The 27,242-nt window shown below is 30.7% G+C and overlaps 1 protein-coding gene across 7 annotated transcripts in view; it reads left to right on the plus strand.

The window, feature by feature from the left end:
• Positions 1–27,242, plus strand: part of tai (basic helix-loop-helix family member taiman) — a 226,799-nt gene that overhangs the window by 171,909 nt on the left and 27,648 nt on the right. For 6 of the 7 annotated variants that reach the window (XM_088228040.1, XM_088228034.1, XM_088228037.1 and 3 more), the window contains 4 exons: positions 15,638–15,757; positions 20,792–21,065; positions 25,668–25,938; positions 26,476–26,658. In XM_088228040.1, the coding sequence (XP_088084166.1) occupies positions 15,638–15,757; positions 20,792–21,065; positions 25,668–25,938; positions 26,476–26,658 (848 nt within the window). The remainder of the gene's footprint in view (positions 1–15,637; positions 15,758–20,791; positions 21,066–25,667; positions 25,939–26,475; positions 26,659–27,242) is intronic. The other variant, XM_088228039.1, reaches the window with a different exon arrangement.

The raw sequence follows: 27,242 nt of genomic DNA on the forward strand, positions 1-27,242 counted from the left end.
CGTTTAAAATATCCGTTAAATTAAAGTTGCGCCTTTTAAGCTATTATGACGGTAGAGGTATTTGTAATTAAATTGTTTTAACATTTTTTATGAATCGTGATTCCAATATTATCGCTCTCCAATTTTCTGATTGAGGGGTTTTAATTAAACCGAATGAATTCCGAACAGAATGACTTGTTCTGGCTTGCGGCGCTAATATCACGCGAAGTAAAAGCATCATCTGTAACAGTGCCTTGACATTATTATTTGCTTTGTTGGAAAATTGCAAAAATATGTAACAAAGTTTTTCAATTTCTCTAATGTACACGGGTACCTGCTTCTTTTGTAAATGATATTTTTCTTTTTCGTAATACAATAATATTATAAGTTTTAACCAATTCGACGAACCGAGTCACATAAATCCCAGTCATTTAAAAACTTTGTTTTCTCGCTGCCTGTATTCGGCTTGATGTAATTATTTCATACGTAACTTTAGGTGGAAACGAATCGCGAACAAATAACAAAAGAATGGCTTTGTAGATGAAAAAGTTTTAATAAAACTCTTATGATAATCATTCGCGTTTGACTAATTTAAATATGCGATCCCCTCGGCGTAATGGCTAAGAAGCTTTTCTCACGCACGGAGGGTTCTGGGTTAGATTCCCGGTGAGATCGCTAAAATTAAATGTGATTTTTTTGAAGTTCGGATATTTTGAGAGTACTGTAATTCATCACTATTATTAACCGTGTTGTGGTGCAAAAATAAAATACAAATAAAAAAATGTAAAATAAAAATATTGTAAAATAGAATTATCCCCAGCAGAGGTCCTATTAGTTATTTTTTCGGTATTTATTATGCAAAAAATAAGTAGGTAAAAACAAAAAAAAAATTTAGTTAACTAATATTGATGTTTTTTGTTGATATTTCTTGATAAAACTCCATAGTTAATGATAATGATAAAATTTATAAATAAACTTATCAATGAAACTTCTTGGTTTAGTTTTACTTTTTATTATTTTGACCAACGAGCGCTTTCGCCTAAGTAGGCATCTTCAAGACTGGTGATTTGTTTACAACGTTTACAGCTTTTATACTATTCTTAACATATTTTGGAGATAAGATAGAACAATATTTTAACAGGGGACAGAAAACATAAATATTTACAACTAGTTTGCTATACAATTCATTTTTGGGAGTTTTTGTACCGAAAGGGATTAAGTTTTATTATTTAAAGTGTGGGAAGAGAACACATGGCGAAATACAACAGTGTGGGGAATCTACATTTTAACAGATAAAGTTGGAAAATACTTTGGTTTTTTGACAGGGAAGTTTACATACCTATAAATGAAACATTTTAAGATTCATACTTAGTTAATACAGATAATTTCATAACATAATTTTAGTAGTAAATAATTAAATCAAACGGAGCTATATTAAATTAAAGGTTTAAGTAAAGGAGAGTTTACATAATAACATTTAGTTAATAAGTTTACATACCGAAACATTTAAAATTCATAATTAGTTAAGACAGAGTTAATAAGTTTACATACCTATAGATGAATGACGAAACATTTTAAGATTCATACTTAGTTAATACAGATAATTTCATTACATAATTACATTTAATTAACAAGTTTACATACCTAAAGATGATTGACGGAATATTTTAAGATTAATACTTAGTTAATACATTAGTTTTTGAAATGAAGTTATCATTTTGATAGTTAATTTCATGTTAATTATATTATTTTAGTAGTAAATAGTTAAATCAAACGGAACTTTATTAAATTAATGGTTTAAGTAAGGGGGAGTTTGATAATTCCAATTGCTGGTTAATTATTACTGCATTAAGTTTAATTCTATTGATTTCTAATGATTCTAATTTATCTAGTTTTTTCCCTTTGTTTTCAAAATGTAGTAATTTAATATTATTTTCGCTGTCAAAAGTATGGTTAAGCGAGTTTAAATGTGTTGCAAAATTAGATTTGTCATTTTTTAATCTATAGGAGGTAATATGTTCTTTGAGTCTTGTTTTTATTGATCTGCCACTTTGACCTATATATATACCTTCACAATCATTGCACTTTAAACTATACACTCCATTCTTGTCTAAGGTTGAGATCTTATCTTTATTATTAACAAGGCATTGTCCCATTGTTTTTTTATTATACATAGCTACATTAATTTTATTTTTATTAAATATTTTTTTAATTTTTTCACTTGTGTTTCCTATATAATTTAATTTTACCCAATAATTTGATTCATTTTTATTATCTATTGGTAATAAACCGTTACCTATTGCTTTGACTGAGTTTCTTTTTTGTTTTTTAATTAATAATTTGTCAATGAGATTTTTTTCATAACCGTTATTGAATGCTATTATTTTTATAATGTTTATTTCTTTTTTATAATTTTCATTAGACATTGGTATATTAACTAATCTATGTATCATTGAATGAAAAACTGACAATTTATGAGATAAATGATGGCGTGAATTGGCATGTATGATATTATCGCTAAATGTGGGTTTTCTATAAATGCTAAAGTCAAATTTACTGTCAATTATTTGTATGTTTAAATCTAAAAAGTTAATTTTATTTCCTCCATATTCCATCGTAAATTTAATTGAATTACTTAAGTTATTTAGTTCATTAAAAAAAATGTATCTAACTGTCTTTTTGTTCCTTTCCAAAGACAAATGACGTCATCAACAAATCTATAATAAAATTGCACATTTTCAAATAATTTTGTTTGACATAATTTTGATTCTAAATAGTCCATGTAAAAATCAGCTAATATTGGAGATAATGGACTTCCCATGGCAAGACCATTCTTCTGAAGATAATATTTATTGTTAAATTTAAATAGGTTTTGATCTATACAAACATTTAAAATTTGAGAAATCTCATTTTTCAATTGAGGCGTTAAGAATTTTTTATAAATATATGTGTCTAATGCATTTTTAAGTTCATTTATAGGTATACAAGTGAAAAGATTTACTACATCAAAAGATATTAGAACTGAATTTTTAGGGATATTAGTGTCTTTAATTTTAGTGATAAGGTCTAACGAATTTTTTATTGTCCGACTAGGGTTAAATTTTAGAATACATTTTATGAGGAAATTCGCTTTTTTTGCTAATTTATACGAAGGAGCAGAGTTAAAAGAAACAACTGGTCTTAATGGCATCCCATCTTTATGAACTTTTGGTAATCCATATAGTCTCGGACATTGAGGGTTCATATTAAGTATTTGTTGACTTGAGAAAGTGTTAGAAAAAATAATTTTACATGAATCTACTACCGCTTTTATATTTGTTGAATAAATTTGCGTTAAATCTTTGGGTATTTCGGCAAAATTATCTGTAGAAAGGAGATTTTCCATTTTTTCAGTATAAACCTCTTTGCTAAGTATAACCGTACAATTACCTTTGTCCGCCTTTGAAACAATTAAATTATTAGATTTGATTTTATTTTTTATTTTTTTAATGATTTTTGATTCATTATTTGAAGAAAAGTTTTTTGATTTACAGAAATCTGATTTAATTATAGAAGCAATCTCAAATTTTGCAGAAATATTTTTACCTAAAGCTACGTCAGAGTCTACTGCTAAATTTCCAAAATCTTGTTTATTTAAATTGACATTTGGACAATATTTTAGACCTTTTTTTAATAAATTTAGTTCTAAATTATCAAACTCTACAGTGGACACATTTTTTATTCTATCAAAGAACTGTGGTGTTTCTTCATAAACTTTTTCTTCATCCTTGTCGGTTTTCTTCGATGTAGATTGTAATTGTGATTCCCAATAATCAAGTTTTTCCTGTTGTTTTTTAAAAAACGTGTAGATTTCATTTTTAATTTTGTGTCGGATATTATTGTCTGTTATTTCAAACTGATATTGATGTAATTTTGAAGCTAGTTCACTGTGGATATAATATAGATATGTACTCACGTTATCTCGTATGTGATACCACTTTTTATTTTCTAAAACCATCCAATGTTTTTTCGCTTTTTCTAGGACTTTATTAACTATGTTAGAATTTGTTTTTGATTTTATGTTAATGAATTTTGGCACTAAGTTACGACGTTTACACTCGCGAATGAACCACAAATGTTGAGAACACATCGCTTGTTTCCGTTTTAATTTGTTGTAAAACACTATTAATTTTGCTGCACTTGCATTTTTAATAATATTGATGTTTTTTGTTGATATTTCTTGATAAAACTCCATAGTTAATGATAATGATAAAATTTATAAATAAACTTATCAATGAAACTTCTTGGTTTAGTTTTACTTTTTATTATTTTGACCAACGAGCGCTTTCGCCTAAGTAGGCATCTTCAAGACTGGTCATTTGTTTACAACGTTTACAGCTTTTATACTATTCTTAACATATTTTGGAGATAAGATAGAACAATATTTTAACAGGGGACAGAAAACATAAATATTTACAACTAGTTTGCTATACAATTCATTTTTGGGAGTTTTTGGACCGAAAGGGATTAAGTTTTATTATTTAAAGTGTGGGAAGAGAACACATGGCGAAATACAACAGTGTGGGGAATCTACATTTTAACAGATAAAGTTGGAAAATACTTTGGTTTTTTGACAGGGAAGTTTACATACCTATAAATGAAACATTTTAAGATTCATACTTAGTTAATACAGATAATTTCATAACATAATTTTAGTAGTAAATAATTAAATCAAACGGAGCTATATTAAATTAAAGGTTTAAGTAAAGGAGAGTTTACATAATAACATTTAGTTAATAAGTTTACATACCGAAACATTTAAAATTCATAATTAGTTAAGACAGAGTTAATAAGTTTACATACCTATAGATGAATGACGAAACATTTTAAGATTCATACTTAGTTAATACAGATAATTTCATTACATAATTACATTTAATTAACAAGTTTACATACCTAAAGATGATTGACGGAATATTTTAAGATTAATACTTAGTTAATACATTAGTTTTTGAAATGAAGTTATCATTTTGATAGTTAATTTCATGTTAATTATATTATTTTAGTAGTAAATAGTTAAATCAAACGGAACTTTATTAAATTAATGGTTTAAGTAACCTATTTAAATTTAACAATAAATATTATCTTCAGAAGAATGGTCTTGCCATGGGAAGTCCATTATCTCCAATATTAGCTGATTTTTACATGGACTATTTAGAATCAAAATTATGTCAAACAAAATTATTTGAAAATGTGCAATTTTATTATAGATTTGTTGATGACGTCATTTGTCTTTGGAAAGGAACAAAAAGACAGTTAGATACATTTTTTAATGAACTAAATAACTTAAGTAATTCAATTAAATTTACGATGGAATATGGAGGAAATAAAATTAACTTTTTAGATTTAAACATACAAATAATTGACAGTAAATTTGACTTTAGCATTTATAGAAAACCCACATTTAGCGATAATATCATACATGCCAATTCACGCCATCATTTATCTCATAAATTGTCAGTTTTTCATTCAATGATACATAGATTAGTTAATATACCAATGTCTAATGAAAATTATAAAAAAGAAATAAACATTATAAAAATAATAGCATTCAATAACGGTTATGAAAAAAATCTCATTGACAAATTATTAATTAAAAAACAAAAAAGAAACTCAGTCAAAGCAATAGGTAACGGTTTATTACCAATAGATAATAAAAATGAATCAAATTATTGGGTAAAATTAAATTATATAGGAAACACAAGTGAAAAAATTAAAAAAATATTTAATAAAAATAAAATTAATGTAGCTATGTATAATAAAAAAACAATGGGACAATGCCTTGTTAATAATAAAGATAAGATCTCAACCTTAGACAAGAATGGAGTGTATAGTTTAAAGTGCAATGATTGTGAAGGTATATATATAGGTCAAAGTGGCAGATCAATAAAAACAAGACTCAAAGAACATATTGCCTCCTATAGATTAAAAAATGACAAATCTAATTTTGCAACACATTTAAACTCGCTTAACCATACTTTTGACAGCGAAAATAATATTAAATTACTACATTTTGAAAACAAAGGGAAAAAACTAGATAAATTAGAATCATTAGAAATCAATAGAATTAAACTTAATGCAGTAATAATTAACCAGCAATTGGAATTATCAAACTCCCCCTTACTTAAACCATTAATTTAATAAAGTTCCGTTTGATTTAACTATTTACTACTAAAATAATATAATTAACATGAAATTAACTATCAAAATGATAACTTCATTTCAAAAACTAATGTATTAACTAAGTATTAATCTTAAAATATTCCGTCAATCATCTTTAGGTATGTAAACTTGTTAATTAAATGTAATTATGTAATGAAATTATCTGTATTAACTAAGTATGAATCTTAAAATGTTTCGTCATTCATCTATAGGTATGTAAACTTATTAACTCTGTCTTAACTAATTATGAATTTTAAATGTTTCGGTATGTAAACTTATTAACTAAATGTTATTATGTAAACTCTCCTTTACTTAAACCTTTAATTTAATATAGCTCCGTTTGATTTAATTATTTACTACTAAAATTATGTTATGAAATTATCTGTATTAACTAAGTATGAATCTTAAAATGTTTCATTTATAGGTATGTAAACTTCCCTGTCAAAAAACCAAAGTATTTTCCAACTTTATCTGTTAAAATGTAGATTCCCCACACTGTTGTATTTCGCCATGTGTTCTCTTCCCACACTTTAAATAATAAAACTTAATCCCTTTCGGTCCAAAAACTCCCAAAAATGAATTGTATAGCAAACTAGTTGTAAATATTTATGTTTTCTGTCCCCTGTTAAAATATTGTTCTATCTTATCTCCAAAATATGTTAAGAATAGTATAAAAGCTGTAAACGTTGTAAACAAATCACCAGTCTTGAAGATGCCTACTTAGGCGAAAGCGCTCGTTGGTCAAAATAATAAAAAGTAAAACTAAACCAAGAAGTTTCATTGATAAGTTTATTTATAAATTTTATCATTATCATTATTTAGTTAACTAGCAATGAATTACTGCTTGATGTTTCGTGCGGTGAAGTTAACGTCATATTTCATGTTATAAGTAATAACTCAAGCCTGGAACTTAACTATTTACTGTCAAGTCATTCCGAGTAATTGCTTAGTGAAACACAAAACGGAAAGTTATTCAAGACCTTCGAATTAAGGTATAAATCTGTTATCTATAGAAAAATCATTTATTTTAAATTATTATTCGGAAAACAATAGAGAATACACGGAGTTTTGCCGCAAACCACAAGATGTGCGGGTAAAATTTTAATAATCTTTTTTATTGTTTTACATATTTAATAACTCCGATTGTACGAGTGATAAAAACATTATTTTGTTTTATGATCACACACTTAATTTTGCTATCAACAAAAATGTCTGAAAAATACTAAGAAAGTAAATTAATGGTGTATATTTATTTAACTAGGGAGGTCTTTCGATTTAAAAAAGTATCTGTGCTATATTTTAACGCCTGTGTATGTTCGAATGTTCAAAGATGGACACTAAGCATTTGAATAATAAATTATTACAAAATAAAAACTTCGTTAGCAGTGCTTTACGTATACGTTTATTCTATTAAAATAACAAAACTAATGTTTCGGGAGAGCACTCCTTCTACCGAGACTGGTGATACAAAACTTTTGTAACTTAGTTTTTTTTTATTTATTTTTTTAATCATAAAGTGTTGCTGAATGGATGCTGTTTCAATCGATTTTAATAATAGCTTGTGTAATTAAAATTAAAAAATATAATTTCAACGGTGCGGTGCGTATTTAACTATTTTCAGCGTTTACTTTTATTTTCAGTTTCCGGCATTTATTGGCTAATATTAGTATGCATAATTCACTTGCAATACAAAAAACATAAATAAAATAAAAATATGTGCTACTAGGAGTAGTACTTATAAAGTTGTTAACTAACAAAATTTCACAATGTAAAATTGCATGAAATATTCCGAGCAATTTCACCAGGTACAAAAACGCCTGCTCTTAAGACACTTATGTATCTTTATTTATTTATTCCGGATCATTTTTATAGCGCTATTTTCGTAGAAAAACACCTCAAGGGCGCTGTACAGAAAAAATATCCCAACACGTCCTGCAGCTACAGAAAGCAAAGGCGGTTAGGATTTTAGTTTCCCTTTTCCGTTGGATTATTTTTAATTTTAAAAAATTCAAATCAACAGTAATAATATAAATAAAGGAATTCCAAAAAAAGCAACCGAACAATCTAGACAGCTAACAATCTAAATTCAGAAAACTCGCTTTAGATTTTAAAAATTTAGACGAAAAAACAAAAAGTAAACGTTTTTTTATGACAACATTAAATTCTTTAGACTTCTTTCAGCTGACCTTTTCAGATTGTTAGGATACATTTTTTCAATTAAACTGGGAATTTATTTTTGTAAGAGTTAGCAATATCTCGAGCAATTTAGCAATTTTAGTAATATTTCAATTGAAATTCTATCAAACGAATACCAGAATAACCTTTAGTAAGGTTTAAATCGATAAATTATAAAACGATAACATTTTATTCAAAATATTATTTATTGTTTTCTTTGAATGGCAATGCATTTTCTTAATTTCCAATATCTTTTTGCAACTTATAAACTCGGAGATACATAATTTACACGACCAATTACACCATTACGATGCATTGTTGACAGTTGAGAGTTGTGACTAATCTAATTAATAATAATGCTAATTTAATCATCAAAATGTTTATTATTATATCGTTTATATCGCTGATAGTGAGAAAAATCACTCGATAAAAACAGTGCTTCATTTATTTAGTTGTTAACTTTTTATTATGAACACTTGACAATCTTATTACTCTGCTCGACGCATGTTTTTTTATTGATATCATTTTTAGGTTGCCAAAATTCCACGCGCTTTGTAGCTAAAATATGTTTATCAATCGAGCTTCTGTGTGTAAATGTCACCGACTATCAAATTATTTCATACTTGAAATTTGTAAATATGGTCTAAAATTTCAACCGTCCACGAGCCCTGTAGTTGCAATCTAGATCTTATTTTCAAAATATTTTTATCAATTCTTATGTTTAAAAAAACCACTAAAAAGTTATTTTTAATCGTGCAAATGGGTGCTAGATTTTATGTCGTCCATGCGCTCTGTAGCTGCTACTTTTCCATTTATTATTAAATTCTAACGTAATTAAAAACGAGAAACTATTATCCTAACCGTCTTTGCGCTATATAGCTGCAGGACATGAGAGTTGGGATACTTATTGTGCAGCGCCCTTGGGGAAAATTTCAGAAAAATTACTGTTGCGTAAATGAGGAAGTTCAGTGTTTTTATTATTATTTTATTTGTTAATAGACTATCAAACTAAGCAAAAAAAAAATACTGAAAAAATTATCACCGCTATGATTTTTTAAAGTTTTGTATTTCTGAAATAACACCGCGTGTGACCTCAGAGGTTCTTCTCTGTCAGCTCTTCCGATTGGTTTATTTACGGTAAGCAAACATGATATCCTTCACAGCTCTCGTAAATTTAATGCTCTAATTTTTCCCGCCCGCAAGAAAACATTTTTTGTATCCAATTTCCCGTAGGGCTGAAGTTCCTCACTATCCGTGATAACAATACAATATAATCATCACTGTGCGATCTTATTTTCTTTCTTCTAAGTATATGTAGTCGTTATTACTAGAGTCGTTCCCTTCTAACGTAATACACGGTAACCGGTAACCGGTAACAGTGCGTGACTGAGATTAGCATTATCGGCGAATGGTAGCTAGCGGTGAGAATTTATTACTAGCAAGTCTTAACATTCGACCGAGGCCTGACCGTCTAGGCCTCTCCGCTATAAAGTTATCTATGTCGGAATTGGGCGGTGATCGACCATTACGTTACCCGATATCTTATCCGATTACTATGATATTGTCGAGCGGTTCTTGGTTTCTTCGCCTCTCTGTGCTGGCTACGTTTTATGTTAAACATCCTACCTTGTTATTCCTACTCGAAGATGAGGGACGCACACTCGCAACGCCGAGAGCGCGTATATGTGTGGGTGCAAAAATATCCTACCTTATCATCGGCTGTACACTTGTAATTGGATGAAATATTATTGAACTCAGGGAAATATATTTTTTTTATTTTTTTTTATTTTATTTTATTATTTTTTCACGCCCATAAGGCTTTTACATACATGAAAGTTTTACAAAATATAAGTATATAAACAACATTAAATTTAAAAAATACAATATAAAGCAACAAAAGATAGAACAGTGTTAAGAAGTAAAGTTGGTATAAAAAAAGAAGATGAGTATATAAACAACATAGATTTTAAAAAAAACACAATATAAAGAAATAAAATATAGGAACAGTGTTAAGAAGTATAATTGGTATAAAAATAAAAAGATGAGTGTATTAACAACATAAATTTAAAAAAAATACAATATAAAGTAATAAAATATAGAACTGTGTTTAAAAGTTAAGTTGGTTTTAAAAAAAATAAAGCAATATATATATATATATATTTCTATTTTTTTTAATTCTTTTTTTTTTAATAAGCTAAAGAAATACAATTATAGGTTTAAAGCAGCTAGGTACATAATAATGTTATAAAATACAAAATGAACAGAATATTAAGTTCTATTTGATAAGGAACATATACATTGATATTTAAAATTTACAATCAACATATTTTAATCTCCCTCACAAAATCCGCGCAAAAAATCACTTAAAAAAAGATACAACTTTTTGCCCGCGCAGTCGCGGTACAGATAATTCAAGCTTTTTTAAATTTGTTTTTCGGGGAACAATTTTAAAATGCCCTCGACGTTTATTTCGTTATACTTAGGTTGTCTTTATTCCTATTTTTTTTTGGTGATAGAAAATACTTCTGTTTTTAATGACAGAATTGGTTAAAGGTTATTTGAAGGTTGTGTTTTCGGATTTTCTTTCCCTTGTTTATTATCTTTTACGCCACGAAATGAATATTGTTTTAGTGTCGAATTAGGTCGACGTATTCATTAGCTCTGGTTTTGGATGCCCAGAGTACCTAGTTAATAGTAACTCTACTCCAACTAATAAGTAACTCTCAAGAGGTTTATAAAATCACCCTTAAATAATTTATGTTTAGCTAGTAAATATTTTTGGTATTTATATTATTTCAGTTGAGTAATTATTATATTTTTTATACGTTTTTTATTTATTTATACACGGCATTTCTGCCATTTACATATATGTGGTATAAAGAGTGCTTAAAAATAAAAAATATTTAAAAAAAAATCGAGTATGAAACATTAATATACTCGTACTGTACACATTATTAATTACTTGAAATACATATATATTTTAAAGAAATTATACAATAACAAAGTGCATTAATTAATCAAATTATAACTATTCCAACCCAATCTTCTGAAGATGATTTGCTCTTTTTGATAAAAATATGTTGGTCACTTTATTTTTTAAGTTAGGCAGAGATAAACTAAATATATCAAAATGTGATGCATATTCATTCCCGGTATTCTGTAATCTAACAATAGGTGAGTTATATTGAGCTACCGTTCGAGAATTTTGACAATAAAATATTGTAGATGTTCTGCTTAATCTGATGGTACATAGAATAAAATCAATTTCAGTAGATCAGGGGTATCAAACATTGGTTTTATTATTTTATATAAAGTCGTAAGATCGGTCGATGTTCTTCGTACTTGCAATTTAGTTAATTTAAGAGAGTCTAAAATTTTGTTATAATTTAATTGATTAGTAGAAAAACCCATCTTAAAATTAATATATCTAAGAAATTTATTCTGAATTCTCTCAATAGAATCTGAGAAAGTGATTTGATAAGGTGACCATATTGGAGAATTATAATCTAGTTGGCTTCTAACTAGAGATGTGTAAAGATATTTTAATGTATTTATATTATTAAAATCTTTTCCAGTTATGTATAAGTAACTCGTTAAGTCTCAACTTTCTATTAATATTTTTTGTGCATTTTACGGCAGGTGACTCATAAGGACCTTGCTACGCCTTCTAACCTCAAAGAACGATTCAAACGCGTAATATGAGTATCTTTTTTCTTACAGTTTACGTGATTGTTTTTTTTTTAAAACAAAAATATGTATCAATCGTTATTTTGATGTTTTGCGATATTTCATGACTGCCCCAATTCTCTTGTTTTAGAATAGAAGTTAATAACCTATGTTTTTTATAAAGTTACTTTTTTTTCTTCATAAATATGATAGTAGTTTAATTACATAGGCATGTTATAGTGCTATTTTATAAGAAATTTGTATTGTTCGTGGTTTAAGTTGATCAATCCGAAAAAACGTCTTTTGAATATCAAATGACAACTGGCAGAGCCGAATTCGTGATTTGATACTTAAAAAAATACCCAGAACTGTCACAAAATAAAGATGCATAACAATATTTAAATATTGTAAAAAAACCGGAGCTCTGAACCGATAAATGAATAGTGATGTGTCTCAAATGAGAATATTGGTACCAAATGGGTTAATAATATTGTTATTACCATTGTTTTTTTTTGTGAGTAACACAGCTAAATAAAACCTGCTTTAAATTACATTGTATAAATACGAAAAAATCACTCAAGAATAAATCGCAGATTTATATTAATGAATATCGGACTTCTGCGTTGCAGCGTTTTAATCTTATGGGCTCTGCCAATTTCATTTTCTGTGCGTAAATAATTGTAAGAATATGTGTGGGTAATTTAAATATTACTAACAAAATTTTATGATATTCGAAAAATCGAGTCGGCTTGATAAACCTGTAATGAGGAAGAAAGTTCATTGGTTTTTTTTTTTTTTAAATTGACCATCAAACTAGGCAAACAAATATTGTGTATTGTATTATTCTCGCTAAGTTTTGTAATTTTTTAATTGCTCCGCGCGTGACGTCACTAGTCTCTTCGGCGAGTTGTTCTGATTGGTGGGAAACCAGAAATCTATCACAACACTATCATCGGTTGATTTAGAAAAACTTGTGTCATCAGTTTAGTTTATTAATATTTTGTTCATACATTTTAGAGAAACATTGCCGTGCAAATAAATGCTTTAATTTTTACCGCGTGTCATTGTCATGTCACTGAATTTCCTAATTGCCATTAAGGATCGAGGCATAGGAGTATCTACAGATTTTTGCTAGCTGTTGTGTGGCCATGATGTCAGAGAAGTTTACATAGAATACAAGACTTGATATAGTATATCGTCGGTTACTTCGGTCGGACTTGCACTGTTCTTCTCCAGAGAGCTCGCCTCCTATTGGTCACAAGCATGTAGTATGATTAGGGAACATCCAATAAGAGTTATAAACCCCCCAATATGAATTTTTATACATGTTATATCTTTAATCTTCGCAAATTCGACCACATAACCGTTTACCGCACGCCACTTCACTGGTTTAGTATCGGGCATAGGAGAAACATTCGTATTATATCAATTCTTCACAATATTTTGAATAAACCCCCTTCGCCTGTTTATCTGAGAGAGCTCTTTCAACCTCAATCACACCATGGACTATCTCTTCGCTCTAGTAACGAGAAAACCCTTTTAATACCCTTTCATCGCTCTAATTTTCTTACCTTTTCTTTCACAGTAGTAGCTGCGCGATTGTAGAATAATCTACCCGCTAACGTTAGAGAGACGCCCATTCTTAATTTAAATTTTAATTAAGATTGAAATGTCACTATCTAAATGTTTGAGTTGTTCACTTTCCCTTCTTATTTCCTTCCCATCCCCCCCTCTCCCCTCTTCATAGTGTAGTGTAAATTTTAAGTTAATTTTTGTTATAATTTTTTGTATAAAATTATAAGATTATGCATAAATACCTAGAATACGTCCATGTACGTGGAACTTTCTCAAACGGTTCGGGTAGGTAGGAAGAAATTGCCATAAAGCAGAGGTCGGCAACCTGCGGCTCGCGAGCCACATGCGGCTCTTTAACCACTTGACCGCGGCTCACACAGCGCAAGTTTCATTTTTATTCGAATTATTTTGTCCACTGGTTTTAAAGAAGAACTTTCAGGATTATTGCCACTGAGAGTTCCGACACGTGGCGAGAATATTGCAAATGCTGTCATTAAATGCATGGAAAAACATCACATTAAACTCGATAAAATTGTTTCAATGATGCAGATGGGGCAAAATGTTTTTTTTTAAATAAATATTCTAATGTAAAAAATTAATCACGAGATACTTCTTTACCATTGCATCATTCACCAAGAACCGCTTTGTGCGCGGACATTTCCAGAAGAAATGTTTTGATGATCAATACTGTCATCACAATTTTAGCTAAAGGTTTTTTTAATCGCCAATTTAAAGAATTTATAGTTAAAATGGAAAGCGAATACGCACGTACTTTGTTATTAAGGTATGTTGGCATTACAGAAGAAACAGTTGAAAACATTAAGGAATTTAGCTCTCAAAGGAAATCTTAATTGATGATGTAATAACTTATATTTCCATATAAGTTATTAATTTAAAAAATACTTGGTACACTTCCACTTATTTATTTTGACCAATTAGCGCTTTCACCCTATAATGGGCATCTTCAGACTGGAAAAAAAAAGAAATCTTAATTGTTCAACCGCTAATCTTTGGCTCTTTTGACTAATGAGTTTGCCGACCACTGCCTTAAGGCAATATGGCTGCCCTTATATGTATAGATTTTATTTTTATTCAGATAACAAATATAAGTATACAATATTATACAATTTTTATATTAATTAAATACATATATTTACATTAATGTTTCCCATTACGTATAAGAAAAAAAACAATTCTTGTGTTCGTAGGAGGGAAGTGACGTCTCACAATCGTTTGATTATTTTATTTTTAATTATTAATATTTTTAGGATTACATGTAAATTACAAAAAAGAAAATATAAACGGTGTTTTTAATCAGTACTACACAACAAAGAATTATAAATTTAACTTTTCACTTCTTTCTTAAATATATTGTAAAAAAATAAGTGAACAGTTACATTTATAATTCTTTTTTGTAGCACTGATGAATTATAAATTGTTTATGTATGTAAAGTGTTAAATAAATAAAAACGGTAGATTGGCGGTAATGCACGCCGACCGACGATCTATCTCTTTTATTTTTTTAAATAATGAAGTCGCATTTTGCTATATTAATAGATTTTATAAATAATTTGAAATTATATTATTAAACAGTATTTATATATGTTTTAAATCCCCGTATTTTAAAATACACATATCATCTTTTGCTTAATTCAACACGACGTTACAGCACGATTTGCAGAGGGATTTTCAGCAGTTTTTTAAGAGCTAGTTAGTAATTTAAAACATCGTAAAACAAAACACATTATTTTGAGTGGAAATGCCAGTGGAACTGCATTGCATTCTACATAACATCGGCGTATTGATGCACCTGTCAGGTGGTGTCAGTCATGTTCGACAGTTTTCACAGCTGCTGACCTCGCTCTCTTTCGCGATTGAAATATTTTTTGTGCACATAATCTAGTAATCGGATATATGTACGTGCATAATAATTATTAGGCATTCTTTTTCTATGTCATTGCGCACGTGGGAAACTGTGTCGATAATTACAGTGTGATTATTGTACATCATACAATATTAATAATTGCGTCACTCGTTACAGACTGGTCCCGTGCGAGCTGCAGCTGGGAGACTCATGGGGGGGCGTCCCGGGCAAGATGAGCGTCGCGGCGCCCGTCAAAAAAATTAGGAAAAAATCCGATAGCAAACCGCAATCACAAATGTAATTATATCAATCTTTTTCACAGTACTATCCCATGTACGTAATATATTTATAACTAGTAACTACTTAAACCAGTTTATTACTTCTAAAACATAATCGAATAAATAAGTACCCGATGTAATTATAAATATTCCTAAGATATGTTATTTCAAACTGATATGTATTTATCAATAGAATAATCAGAGGAAAATAATGATGAAGAAAGTAGTCATCAAAAATAAATTCTCATGCTATTGACCTTTAAATTGTTGCTAAACATTATACGAATTCAATATAAACGCATAATACCTATTCCATTCGTCTGTGCGGTTTGTAACTGCAAGACCGTTGGTTATATCAGCTTAAATATGTCGATTAAATTTCATCATCTTCATTCCCTTTCCACACCTAATGGAGCATAGGGCACTGCATTGGTACATCAGTCGCAGCGTATCTTGATCATTTTTGTTACATAAAGGCAAAATGATCTTACGCATCACACCAGTCCAGGGGACTATGAAATATTTTAGTGTAAAAACACCCTTTAAATAAATATTTCATGTTAACCATGTCGGGAATCGAACCCGAGACAAACGCGCTGACCATTACACCACGAGGCCGACAATTAAATTTACCATATCTGTAAAGGATTTCCAACCGCCCATGCGCTTTGTACTCGCAAGACGTGTTGTAAGATAGCTGCCGTGTACGATTATTGTTAAAATTTTACATTTGAAACGGGGAACTAGAATCTCAACCCCCTATGCGCCCCGTAACGTTTAGACGTGTTGGGATGTTTATTGTACTGCGCCTTCGAGTTATTTTTTCACAAAAATGGCCCTGTGAAAAATATCCAGACGAAGAAAAAAATGTTTCTGTATATGACCTATATTTTATTACTTTGGATGAAAAAAATCTCAACAAACACATTAAAATTGCATCCGAAATTTGCAGTTTTCGTTATTTCTTTTGTGTATCTGAACATTATTTTATGGAGTTCATCATGGTCACCATATTATTTATCAAGTATTTTTCACAAGGCTGAAATGAAATGGACATCGATTACTATTTCTGCTTCTTCTATTGAGACTTTCAGGCAGACAATAAATAAGTAATTTATAGCATTTCTTCATTATTTTTTGTTTCGTTATTATTTTGAAACATTTTTATTTATTGACATCAAATCAATGTGAGTTATGATATGATATTTGAATGGATTTATTCTCCAAAAAAAGAAATACATAATACTCGACTTAAATTGGCATTCGAGTCATTCATTTCCCAACCCCTCTATTATTTATTTATTTTACAGAAACATTTAATTACATAATAAAGAAAAGGTTTAAAGACAGACCAGCGAAGTTTCTAAATAAAAATCGTGCACATTAAGTTATGGTACGTTTTTAAATGTTAGCTCGCGTATATATACTAGTATATAAAAGGATGTGTTTGTGTGTATTTAATAGTTAATAATAATAGTAATAATAGTTACCTATAATATTTATTCAACAAAACTCAGAAATCAGAAAAAAACATTAATTCAATAAGATAAAAATAATGATTTTATAAGGTATTTCTTACAAAAAATATACTTAAAAGTTTTATGTAGCTAAAATATTATTACTTTTCGACTGGCAGATTACGCTTCTTATTCTTGATTACGGTGACAGAATAATGGGTATTGTAGTACCAAAACTGTACAATTTAATACCAGCTAAAAATCGTGAAGAAAAAAACCTAATTTCATTAAAAAAAATAGTCAAAAAATTATTAAACAGCAAGTGAAAGTTAAGTGTATAAATATATTTTATTCTTCAATTATTATTAAACTATGTACTTACTTATACATTATAAAAAAAAATGTAATGTAACCCGCAGACAAGCTTCGGCTTTGCGGGAGCAAAAATACAATTATGTATGTTACTTATTTGTTAAAATGAATAAAACTTAAAAAAAAAAAAAAAAAATTAGACTAAACTTTGGTACGCCGGTACTCACATAAAGACAAAGTAATTATGTAATATTTTCTCTGATGGTTTGAAGATAGTAGATTTAATAAAAAAGTGATCTAAACAAAACCTTAAATTTTCGTTTTTGAAAAGAAATATAAGCAGTTTAAATCACACAAATTCCGCGGTGTTTTTTTAATTTTTTTTTATGGGTTTTGGTACCTTGGTTAGTGTCGTGGACTCACGTATCAGAGGTCCGAAGTTCGCACCCCCCTCTACCACACCTTAATTTTTATTTTATAATTGTGAGTAATAATAATATGTAACTCGTTGAAAATGCCCTCCAAAATTGAAATATTTGGGTAAATCATAAAAACCCGAATGTTCCTTTTTTTTCAAAATAAAAAAATCGTTTTTTTTTTTTAAAACCCTTTTTTTATGGAATTATGTTTATTGTCTTTTTCTTTGTAAAGAAAAATACGTTGGCTGTAAATATGTATTAAATTTCAATAGTGTTGTTTTAGTATAATGTTTATATCGGCAGTCGAATGGCTGATATTTTTTCTATAATTTTTACTGGAGTTTCAAATTACCGAGATAAATTAAAAATATTATTTTATCTCTGTAATGCTGCATTCAAACATTTTTTTAGAACCATTTTCGACTATAATAGGGTTCGGAATTTTATGACACATTTCTTTGTTTATTTAAGTTTTTCTTACTTACTGGCGCGACGTTGAACAATAGAATAAATGCAGAAGACTAAGTAAAGGAGTTAAGTAATGAATTAACTTTGTTAATGTATGGCCCCTTAATTCAAACTAACTGCTTAAATTTATCCATTCATGGCAAACTGAATTGCTCCAGTAGATATTATATGCCCTGGTTTAAATACCTCTTCTTCATAAACATTAACCCAAGAACCACAAGATAGTTTGGTGAACTAGGTTAGGAGACACAATATTATATTACAATACTAGTCCCATAATGTAGAAGATACACGTATAAGTTCAAAACTTGATTTACATATGAAATGTCACTTCCTGAATATTTAAGTTTTTCCCTTTTCTTCCCCCTTTCCTTCCCTCTTTACCCTCACAACTCATCATAGTATAGTGTAGATATTTCGTCAAGTTTTACTTCTTAAAAAATATAAATGTTAATGAATATTTTGTTCTATATTGAAATTATTAATATACCAACAATATGTTTATATACCACTGATTTTCTCAAATTGAACGGTTTGGGTCGGTAGGATAAAATTGCCTTAAGGCAATATGCCCGCCCTTATGCATATTTATGTAAACTGCATGTGTATATAAAATGTTTAAATAAATAAATAAGTCTGTGGCTGTTTGGGATTTTTTATGGTTGCTTTTAATGCGCATTACATTAATTCATTTAAGTTACAGAAAATGTGTATTTATTTTTTTATTATGAATTTTTCAATATTTTATAAAAGTTTCAATTAAAAGGTTTCGTTACATTTTATAAGAATACTTTGCTAATTAATTAAGGTAACAATTCAGTGAAATACTTGATGAAAGTTTACGAGTCATTAAATAAAGCTCAAGACTTAACATATTACAACAGAGATGAAGAACATTTAAGAGAAGGTAATATAGAAGTCCAGGCATGTACAGGGCTTATGATCTGTCAATGGCTGGTTTAAGTGGCCACTTTACACACTGTGTAACATTCACCATTCTGCCTATATTTGAACATCTATATTCCTTCAATTCTTTCATCTGTTAATGTTTGTGAAGTTAAAGAGCGGAGTTGAATCCAGTCCTTGTCTACAAAAGTTTGGACAAACTCAAAATATTGTTCTCAAGACTTAACCCTATAAAGCCCAAGATATTTTCTTTTTATCAATTACGATGATTGTTTTCACATTATACTAAAATGTATTATTTTTACAAAGAACCTTTGTTCAGAGGAAACATTAAATATCTTCAGTTTTAAGAAAATTGTAAATTTTAAATCATCTCAAAACTAACTACCGTGCGCTTGGTAAGATGATTTATTACTTTCAATAAAAATTAAAATTTCCTTGAATTATTTTCAATTCTTGTTATTAAATAATAAAAATTATAAAAAACCAATAATAATAAAATTAGTTTGACGATAACCTAATAGAAACTTTTTTACATAAGTTTGTAAATAATCTTTTTGATGTTCCTGATTTGGTCAAATGTATTTATTTCGATATGCCAATGTGCCAATGTGGCATCATATTTATTTTAGATGCATCAATATCCCGAAGTCGAGATGCACACATCTTTTGCCGAACATTCGGCCGAAGCGCCGAATATTTGGTGCTTCGGCCGAGAGCGTCGCCGAATATTCGGTATTCGGCCAAATCACTTTTCGTGCCATCTCTAATAAGGACCATGTTCAATACAATATTGTATGAGATATAGCCCTAATCGTAGGTGATCTCATAAGTGACTCAAAATTGTTTTTAAATATTAACAAAAATAAAATACATAAAATAAATTTAATTCAATATTCCAGCAATGTGCCCAAATAAGGAAGAAACAATTATAACTTCCTTCATACTGCAAAGATGCGTAATTTTTTTTTAAATGTTCAAGAATTTATTTAAGCTTTTTTCCGTCGCTCATCATGGTGTTTTTACACTATAATATTTCATAGTCCCTGGACTGGCACTTGAAGCGTAAGATTGATCATCCAACCATCCGCAATTGATATACCAACTTAGTGCCTTATGCACCGTAAGATGAGAAAATCGTGACAAGTTTAGTTTTCATGTGTCTGTGTCAACTAATTGCTAGTCCCATCTCAACACAGGACTTTTATAGTCCCATGGAGTTGGGACTTATGTCTCAAATAATGTGCAACAAACTAATGTTTGTAAATAATTAAATAAATAAAATAAAAAAAATGTAATTTAAAAAAATAAGAAAATGAAATAAAAAATATATTTGAAATGAACAGAGAAAAAAAGAATAGACCTTAAATAGATATAATTATACTCTTGACATATAAAGCAAAGATTATTAAAGATATGAATGGAGTGTATATACTTCAAAACTTGGTGCTTGCTAGAAGATGCTATAACGAAAGTTACCTTTTGTTTCAGAAATAAATGCAACAATGAGAAACGACGGCGCGAGCTGGAGAACGATACCATCAATCAGCTGGAGGAGCTGCTGGGGGCGTGCCTGTCGGACGTGAGGCAGCCGGACAAGAACGGCATCGTCCAGGAGGCGGCGCTGCAGATCCGGCAGGTGTTGGAGCGGCGGCGCTTGGGTGCCTGCTGCTCCTCCTGCCCCCCCTCCTGCCTTCCCCTGCAGCACGGCCACGTGTCCTCATCGCACCCTACGCACCACTCTGAGATATCCACGCTGGTGGAGGTAACTTACAGCCTATGTTATCAATTGTTCATGACTTTGTGCTTACTACGACTGCCCACTGCGCGAGATGTCAAGGGTGCCATAATTAAAAAAGACTGTTTTGAGTCAAGTATGACATTATATAGAATTTGGAATGTAGTAGGGGTTACCTGTACTCTGTGCCAAGCTGCCAAAACTAAAGAGTTCATTAGCACCGCATACGAAGTGCATAATGGCACTCTAACATGATATTTATCTTTAATCTTTTATAATTTGTCAAGACTGACATGACGCAAAATGTGGCAGTGATAACATATTAAGTATCAGAAACAACTTTAGATGTTTTTTAATAAACAATTGTTGTTATTGAATTTATATTGCAGAATAATTACAATGAATGTGTATCTAGGAAGTATGTTTACTAGGGATGGATTGACTGAGAAAGATATTGAAAGGAGAGTGAGTGCCGGGAACAGAGAGTGAACGGTGCACTTAAATCAACCTTGGCAAATAAACGTTTGTCGCAAGAGGCAAAATTAGCAGTTCACAATGGAGTCCTGGTCCCGAACCTGATGTATGAGAGCGAAGTTTGGACTTGGAAAAGAGGGATAAATGTAGGCTGAATGCTGTCAAAATGCGATCTCTCAGGCGAATGTGTGGTAAAACTATGTACGATAGATGCAAAAATGTTGAGATCCGTACATTATGCAAGGCTGAGATAAGATTTATGGAAAAAATCAAGAACGGAGCTCTGTGTTGGTTTGGACATGTATAGCGAATGGACAGCGAAAGAACGGCTAAAAATGTTTAGGATGCGAATTTTGATGGATGCAGAAATAGAGGAAGACCGAGAAAGACATGGCATGACCAAATCCAACAAATACTTGCAGATGGACATGTTAAAAGTCTGAATAATCGGCACGTGTGCATGAGAAGATGTATGAATGTAGAGTAAGCGAAATCTGTATGCAAAGAAAGAGTGATCTGGCATTCTATCCTCTCTGAACGGCGTGATGGTTTGTTTGTTTAAATTGTTTTATTGGTCAAAAATTGCAAATGTTGGAAGTAAATAGATTTATCTTTGACTGTCTATAAAGTAAACTTGATATTTATGTATGAAAATTTGTAAATTTGAAAATTTAATAACGATCAATAAGTTATAAAAAAAAATTAAATGCAAATTGCATTTTTCATACAGAAATGATTATTTTACTTTGTAGATAAAATTGAAGATAACTGTTAACTTCCCGCTGTAGTATGGGCCCTGAGGGTAAGACTGATCTCTTACCTTCCATTTAACAAAAATGATATAGATAGGCTGCAATTGGAGTTCCACTTCAGTGCTCCATGCACCACTAGGTGTGGATAGGGAAATGATCATGAAATGGAACAAAGCCTTCGTTTTCTTTTTAAAAATATTATCGATTGATTTCATTCACATTCATATTGGTTATCACGATAACTTTTTCAAAGTAGATTCTTTCCATGTAAGGTGTGTGCTGGTTTTTGTGTCAACTGATAGTGTTAATCCTAATTCTTCACAAATGACACATTTTTTTCTATTACCTGTTCAAATATAAATAAAGAAAATTTAATGGTTTTACATTTTCCTTTGTACTGATATACTTAATCTTAACCTTTTATGTGCCGTTAGGTATTGCTATGGCAGTTCCCAGTAGGCTGCGAAATTTTTAGGCAATTTAAAACCTAAAATGAAACATGTATTAGGTGAACAACTTTGCTTCCGTCGTTTTTTCCAAAATTTGAGGCCTTATTATAAAAATTTGGTTACACATTTATGATGCAAAGTATTGTCCGTCGCTGGCCACTACTTTCTCCTGTCTTTCAGGAAGCGTACGAATCTTGCGTTGAAAAATTTGTTAATTTTTTGAAGTGATGCACGAATCAATCCAATTTTTTTACTTTTTCACTCGACCGGAATTGCTGGTCGGCCAGACCGTGGGCCATTGTTCGAAGCAAGCGATAGTCAGAGAGAGGAACATCTGGCGAATACATCGGGTGGGGTAGGATTTCCCATTTTAAAGTTTGCAAGTATGTCATGACCACTTTCACAACATGGGATCGAGCATTGTCACGCTGCAAAATCTCTTTATGGTGTTTCTTGTTCTATTGCTTCCATTTGTCTTTCAATGTTCCACTAAAACTGTATATAAAAAGGTAAAAAATAATGTAAAATACACTTCTATCTGCGAATAATAGTTTTATAACACAAAAAAAAGAAATAAACAATAAAACTGCCGCGAAATAATAAAATAAAAGCATCAGATATTACAACAAACTAAGTTCAACAAAAACTAATACGCAATAACGAAGGGATTCCCAAAATTAAGTGTCAATCCTGCATTATCGACGTGTGTCAAACGTCAAACATAGCTCTTATTTGAACCGCTGTCATGACAATAACTTAAATAATTCCTCGTGTCATAGTGTTTCATCAAGATTCAAACAGATGTCTCCGAGTGTACAAAATTAAAAATCTCTCAGAATATTTAACCTTGGCGCGTAAAGCACGTGCAAAGGGATCCATCTTTATGCGCTATTTTTGTATGGCCGGCCGGAGTTTGGAAATGGAGAACACGATAACATCCTTATGGCATTTACCCGGTTAAAGTGTAAATTCCTCACTATGATTCATTTGTGTTAATGGACTGTAATTATTTGTAAGATAGATAGTACATTATATTTTTGTATAGCGGCAACCCCGTTAAGTAACTTGTTGGGTAAATTTAAATTTATTTCAACAGAGAGGGAAAACGTTTTTGAGAAGGGAATATGGAAGTCTAGGTATTTACAGGGCTTATGACCTGTCATTGGCTGGTTTAAGTGGCCACTTTACACACTGTGTAACATTCACCATTCTGCCCATGTTTGAACATCCACATTTCCTCAACTCTTCCAACTGTTGACTTTTGTGATGTAAAAGAGCTGAAACCTTTATCACGTGGGTGAGATTCATCCGGCTGAACCAAATCGCCTACTAGGCAACACCTGAAAACAATTTTCCAATTTTTATACTTCTTCTTTTACCAGGTAGTAATTTAACAATGTTTGAGTATGTCCAAATGCTTGCAGACTGGCTGGATTTTCTTCTGAGGGAGTTGTTCATATTTAAATTTATTTGTTAGTACCTTAAGAAGAAAATAAATTACCAAGTATTTTATTTGACAAGTTAAAGTCCGGAGTGCGATGCTTTTAAATATTTAAATACCCCGTACGACACATTCATATAATCAACAAATTTATACCACACAAAATTGGACTTATTTTTTTGAATTGTCAGTTAGGTACATGAAAATTAAAATCTGTGTCTGAGCCCCGATTACAAGTCAACAGAGTTATCTTCGACTGTCTATAAAGAAAAACCGATATTTGCGTACGAAAATGAGTATATTTTCATGAACATTTAAAGTATTTTCGTCGGTAACCCATAATTGAACATGAACAAAAGAAAAAAATGTATGCATATTGTGCTTTTCATACAGAAAACTTAATTTTGCTTTGTAGATAAAATTGAAGATAAGTGTTAACTTCCCATTTTAATCGGGGCCCTGGTATTTATCCTACATAGTCATAGTTTAACTAACACCTGTCTCACCTACATTTAAAAAAAAAATAGTGTATTTTTAAAAGTGCTCAGAAAAAAAAACCAATAATAAATTTTTACATTTTTATGATTTACTCAAATATTTAAATTTTGGGGGGCGTTTTATTTAATTTCTCACTATTAAAAGATGGGAATCAATTTGTAGTAGTGAGGTTAAAACCTATGAGTTTGCAACACTAGCCTCAGGACCATAATCCGGTTGAATTTTTAAATTTGACACTCCTGCAAAATTCGCTTTATGGCGAATCGGAGTCATTTAGCCTTTTTACCGTCAATATGTTTATTTATAATCCAATAACAATAAAAGTCACTGAATACGCAAAGCAAATTGGAGTTGAGAAAGGAGTATTGATGCCTCGGTTTTCTAGCTATATTCTATAACAGCACCTTTGATGTGGTAGAGGAGTCTTTAACTCGTAAAAGACTGTGCTAAAAAAACTCCTCTGGAGTTGGTCCTCTAATGTCATGTTCCATTTAGCAAAAGACGTCATATTTTGAAATACATTTATTTAAAAACAAAAATTTAACATGTGTCGGCTTACTGCCAGAAGTCATTAACTTACAAAGTAATGATTCTGAGATAATCGACTTTGAAGTTCCATGTACCTTGTATCAGTTATATCTATATTAAAATAGTAATAATATTAAGTGTTGCATTTAGCTATAAGCAACGTCTTATTCAACATTTTACTGGATAAAGCATGATAAAATAGGTAGATTATAACTCATTCTGGCAGTAAGGAGACAATATACTGTTTGATCATCTTTTTTCCATAATATGTAAAAATAATAATTATAATTTAGACCTGTTGTAACAAAATAGGACTTCATTACTTAAAAAAATAAGAGAGCTATATTCAAGTCTTGTAATCTATGCAGACTCATGTGACACAAGGGTTAACCTGTAACATCTCGAACGTGCTGTTTTGTTGACCTGTTTTTTTTCTCGCACAATTTAAAGTTTAAAAAATACAAATGGTAATTGTGTTTCCTTGCAGGCTTTGAAGCACTACACGACGACGCTCGGTTGGGTGCTGCTAGAGATTAACTGCGACGGGGACATCGAGTGCGTGACGGAGAACATCCGCGAGATCATCCACTGGGACCGCAGCGAGCTGCACCACCAAAGCATCTACAACTACCTGCACCATGGGGACCACTACAAGCTGCTGCCCATCCTTCAGGGCGCCCCCCCCGTGGGCTGGACTCGCGCCGACCGTGTTCGCGCTGCACGCACGCGCCTCCTCGTGAAACCGGATCCCTCCAACGGTAAATTCTTTATTGTGTGACAGGACGGAATATTGATATTGTTTAAACCCTAATAGTAATAAAACGTGTGCCTGTACCGTACGCATAAATATTGAAGTAGGATTATCAAAGAAAATTTATTTACCATAGGATTTATTTTTTAAAAAAACCTCTTAAAAGTCATTTTATGACCTGAAAATTTTTCTTTGTTTGATATTTTTTAACACAATCCTGGGTGCAGACCGAGTTTCCATGAACAAATTTTGCAAAACCGCAGCGCCTCTTTTCTCCCTCCCTTTTTAAATCAGTAACTGCACACTACACAGTCCTTAGATCTACGTTTCTCTCTGTTGGCTAAGAATATGATATTCCATCTTATTTCATCATAAAAAAATATGGACTTGCCATTTTTAAAATATTGAACAACTGTTGTAGTGTACTTTCATTAGAAAAAAAATGTATTTTTATGTGTCCTCATCACGTATTACCCCGGTGTAATAATAGTTTTTTTATCATTTATATTTGACATTTGACAAATAAATGTGTTTGTACTTTTAGGTAAAGAGGTAGAGAGGTACGCCGAGGTATTGTTGAGTGCTTGCCTCGTACGGGAGGCTGAGAACGGCCCGTCAGTGCTGTGTGTCATCAGGAGAGAGGAGGAACCAGCGCCTGTTCCCGGTCCACCTCCCCAACCCCTGCAGCAACTAACCTTCAAGTTGGATGCGCACGCTAAGATATTGTGTAAGTTATGCGAGGAAATATATTTTCCACCGCTTCATTATTACCATTCTCTGTCGAGGCGGATGAAGAATAAAGTTCTGCGTGTGAAACAGAACCGGAACTCTGGATGAGTGTTTTCCACTCGATGGCTGCTCTCAGGTAAAAATGCCAAATAAGGATATCGATTGGAGATAAGTCCGCCTCATTGTGTAGTGGTTGCCGCATTCGCCTATCATTCTAAATCAGTATTAACTCATTTTATAAATCTACTATTATCAGGCCATTTCCCCATAGCAGTAAGCGGAGAGGATGGATTTCAGTTTATTTATTTTATACACGTTTATGTACATTACGAAAATATTTCAATGCATACATAACACGAAAAAATGAATACTAAAATTTAAATGTACAAAGATGGTAAAAAGAAACCCAGCAACTATTGAAAAAGGATGCTATCCACTCTGAACTTTTTTTCACTAATATGAAAGACGTCGATATCCGAAGAGAACATTCCTAACTTTTCCACATTGCCTGCTTTCAACATGACCAGTCTGATTTCCGGTGTTTGATGATATTGTTCAAACATATTCTGTATATTTTAAGAC

This window comes from Micrasema longulum, unplaced genomic scaffold (genome assembly GCF_059751315.1).
Source record: "Micrasema longulum isolate JH-2025_06_02 unplaced genomic scaffold, ASM5975131v1 h1tg000558l, whole genome shotgun sequence".
Taxonomy (NCBI): Eukaryota; Metazoa; Arthropoda; class Insecta; order Trichoptera; family Brachycentridae; genus Micrasema; species Micrasema longulum.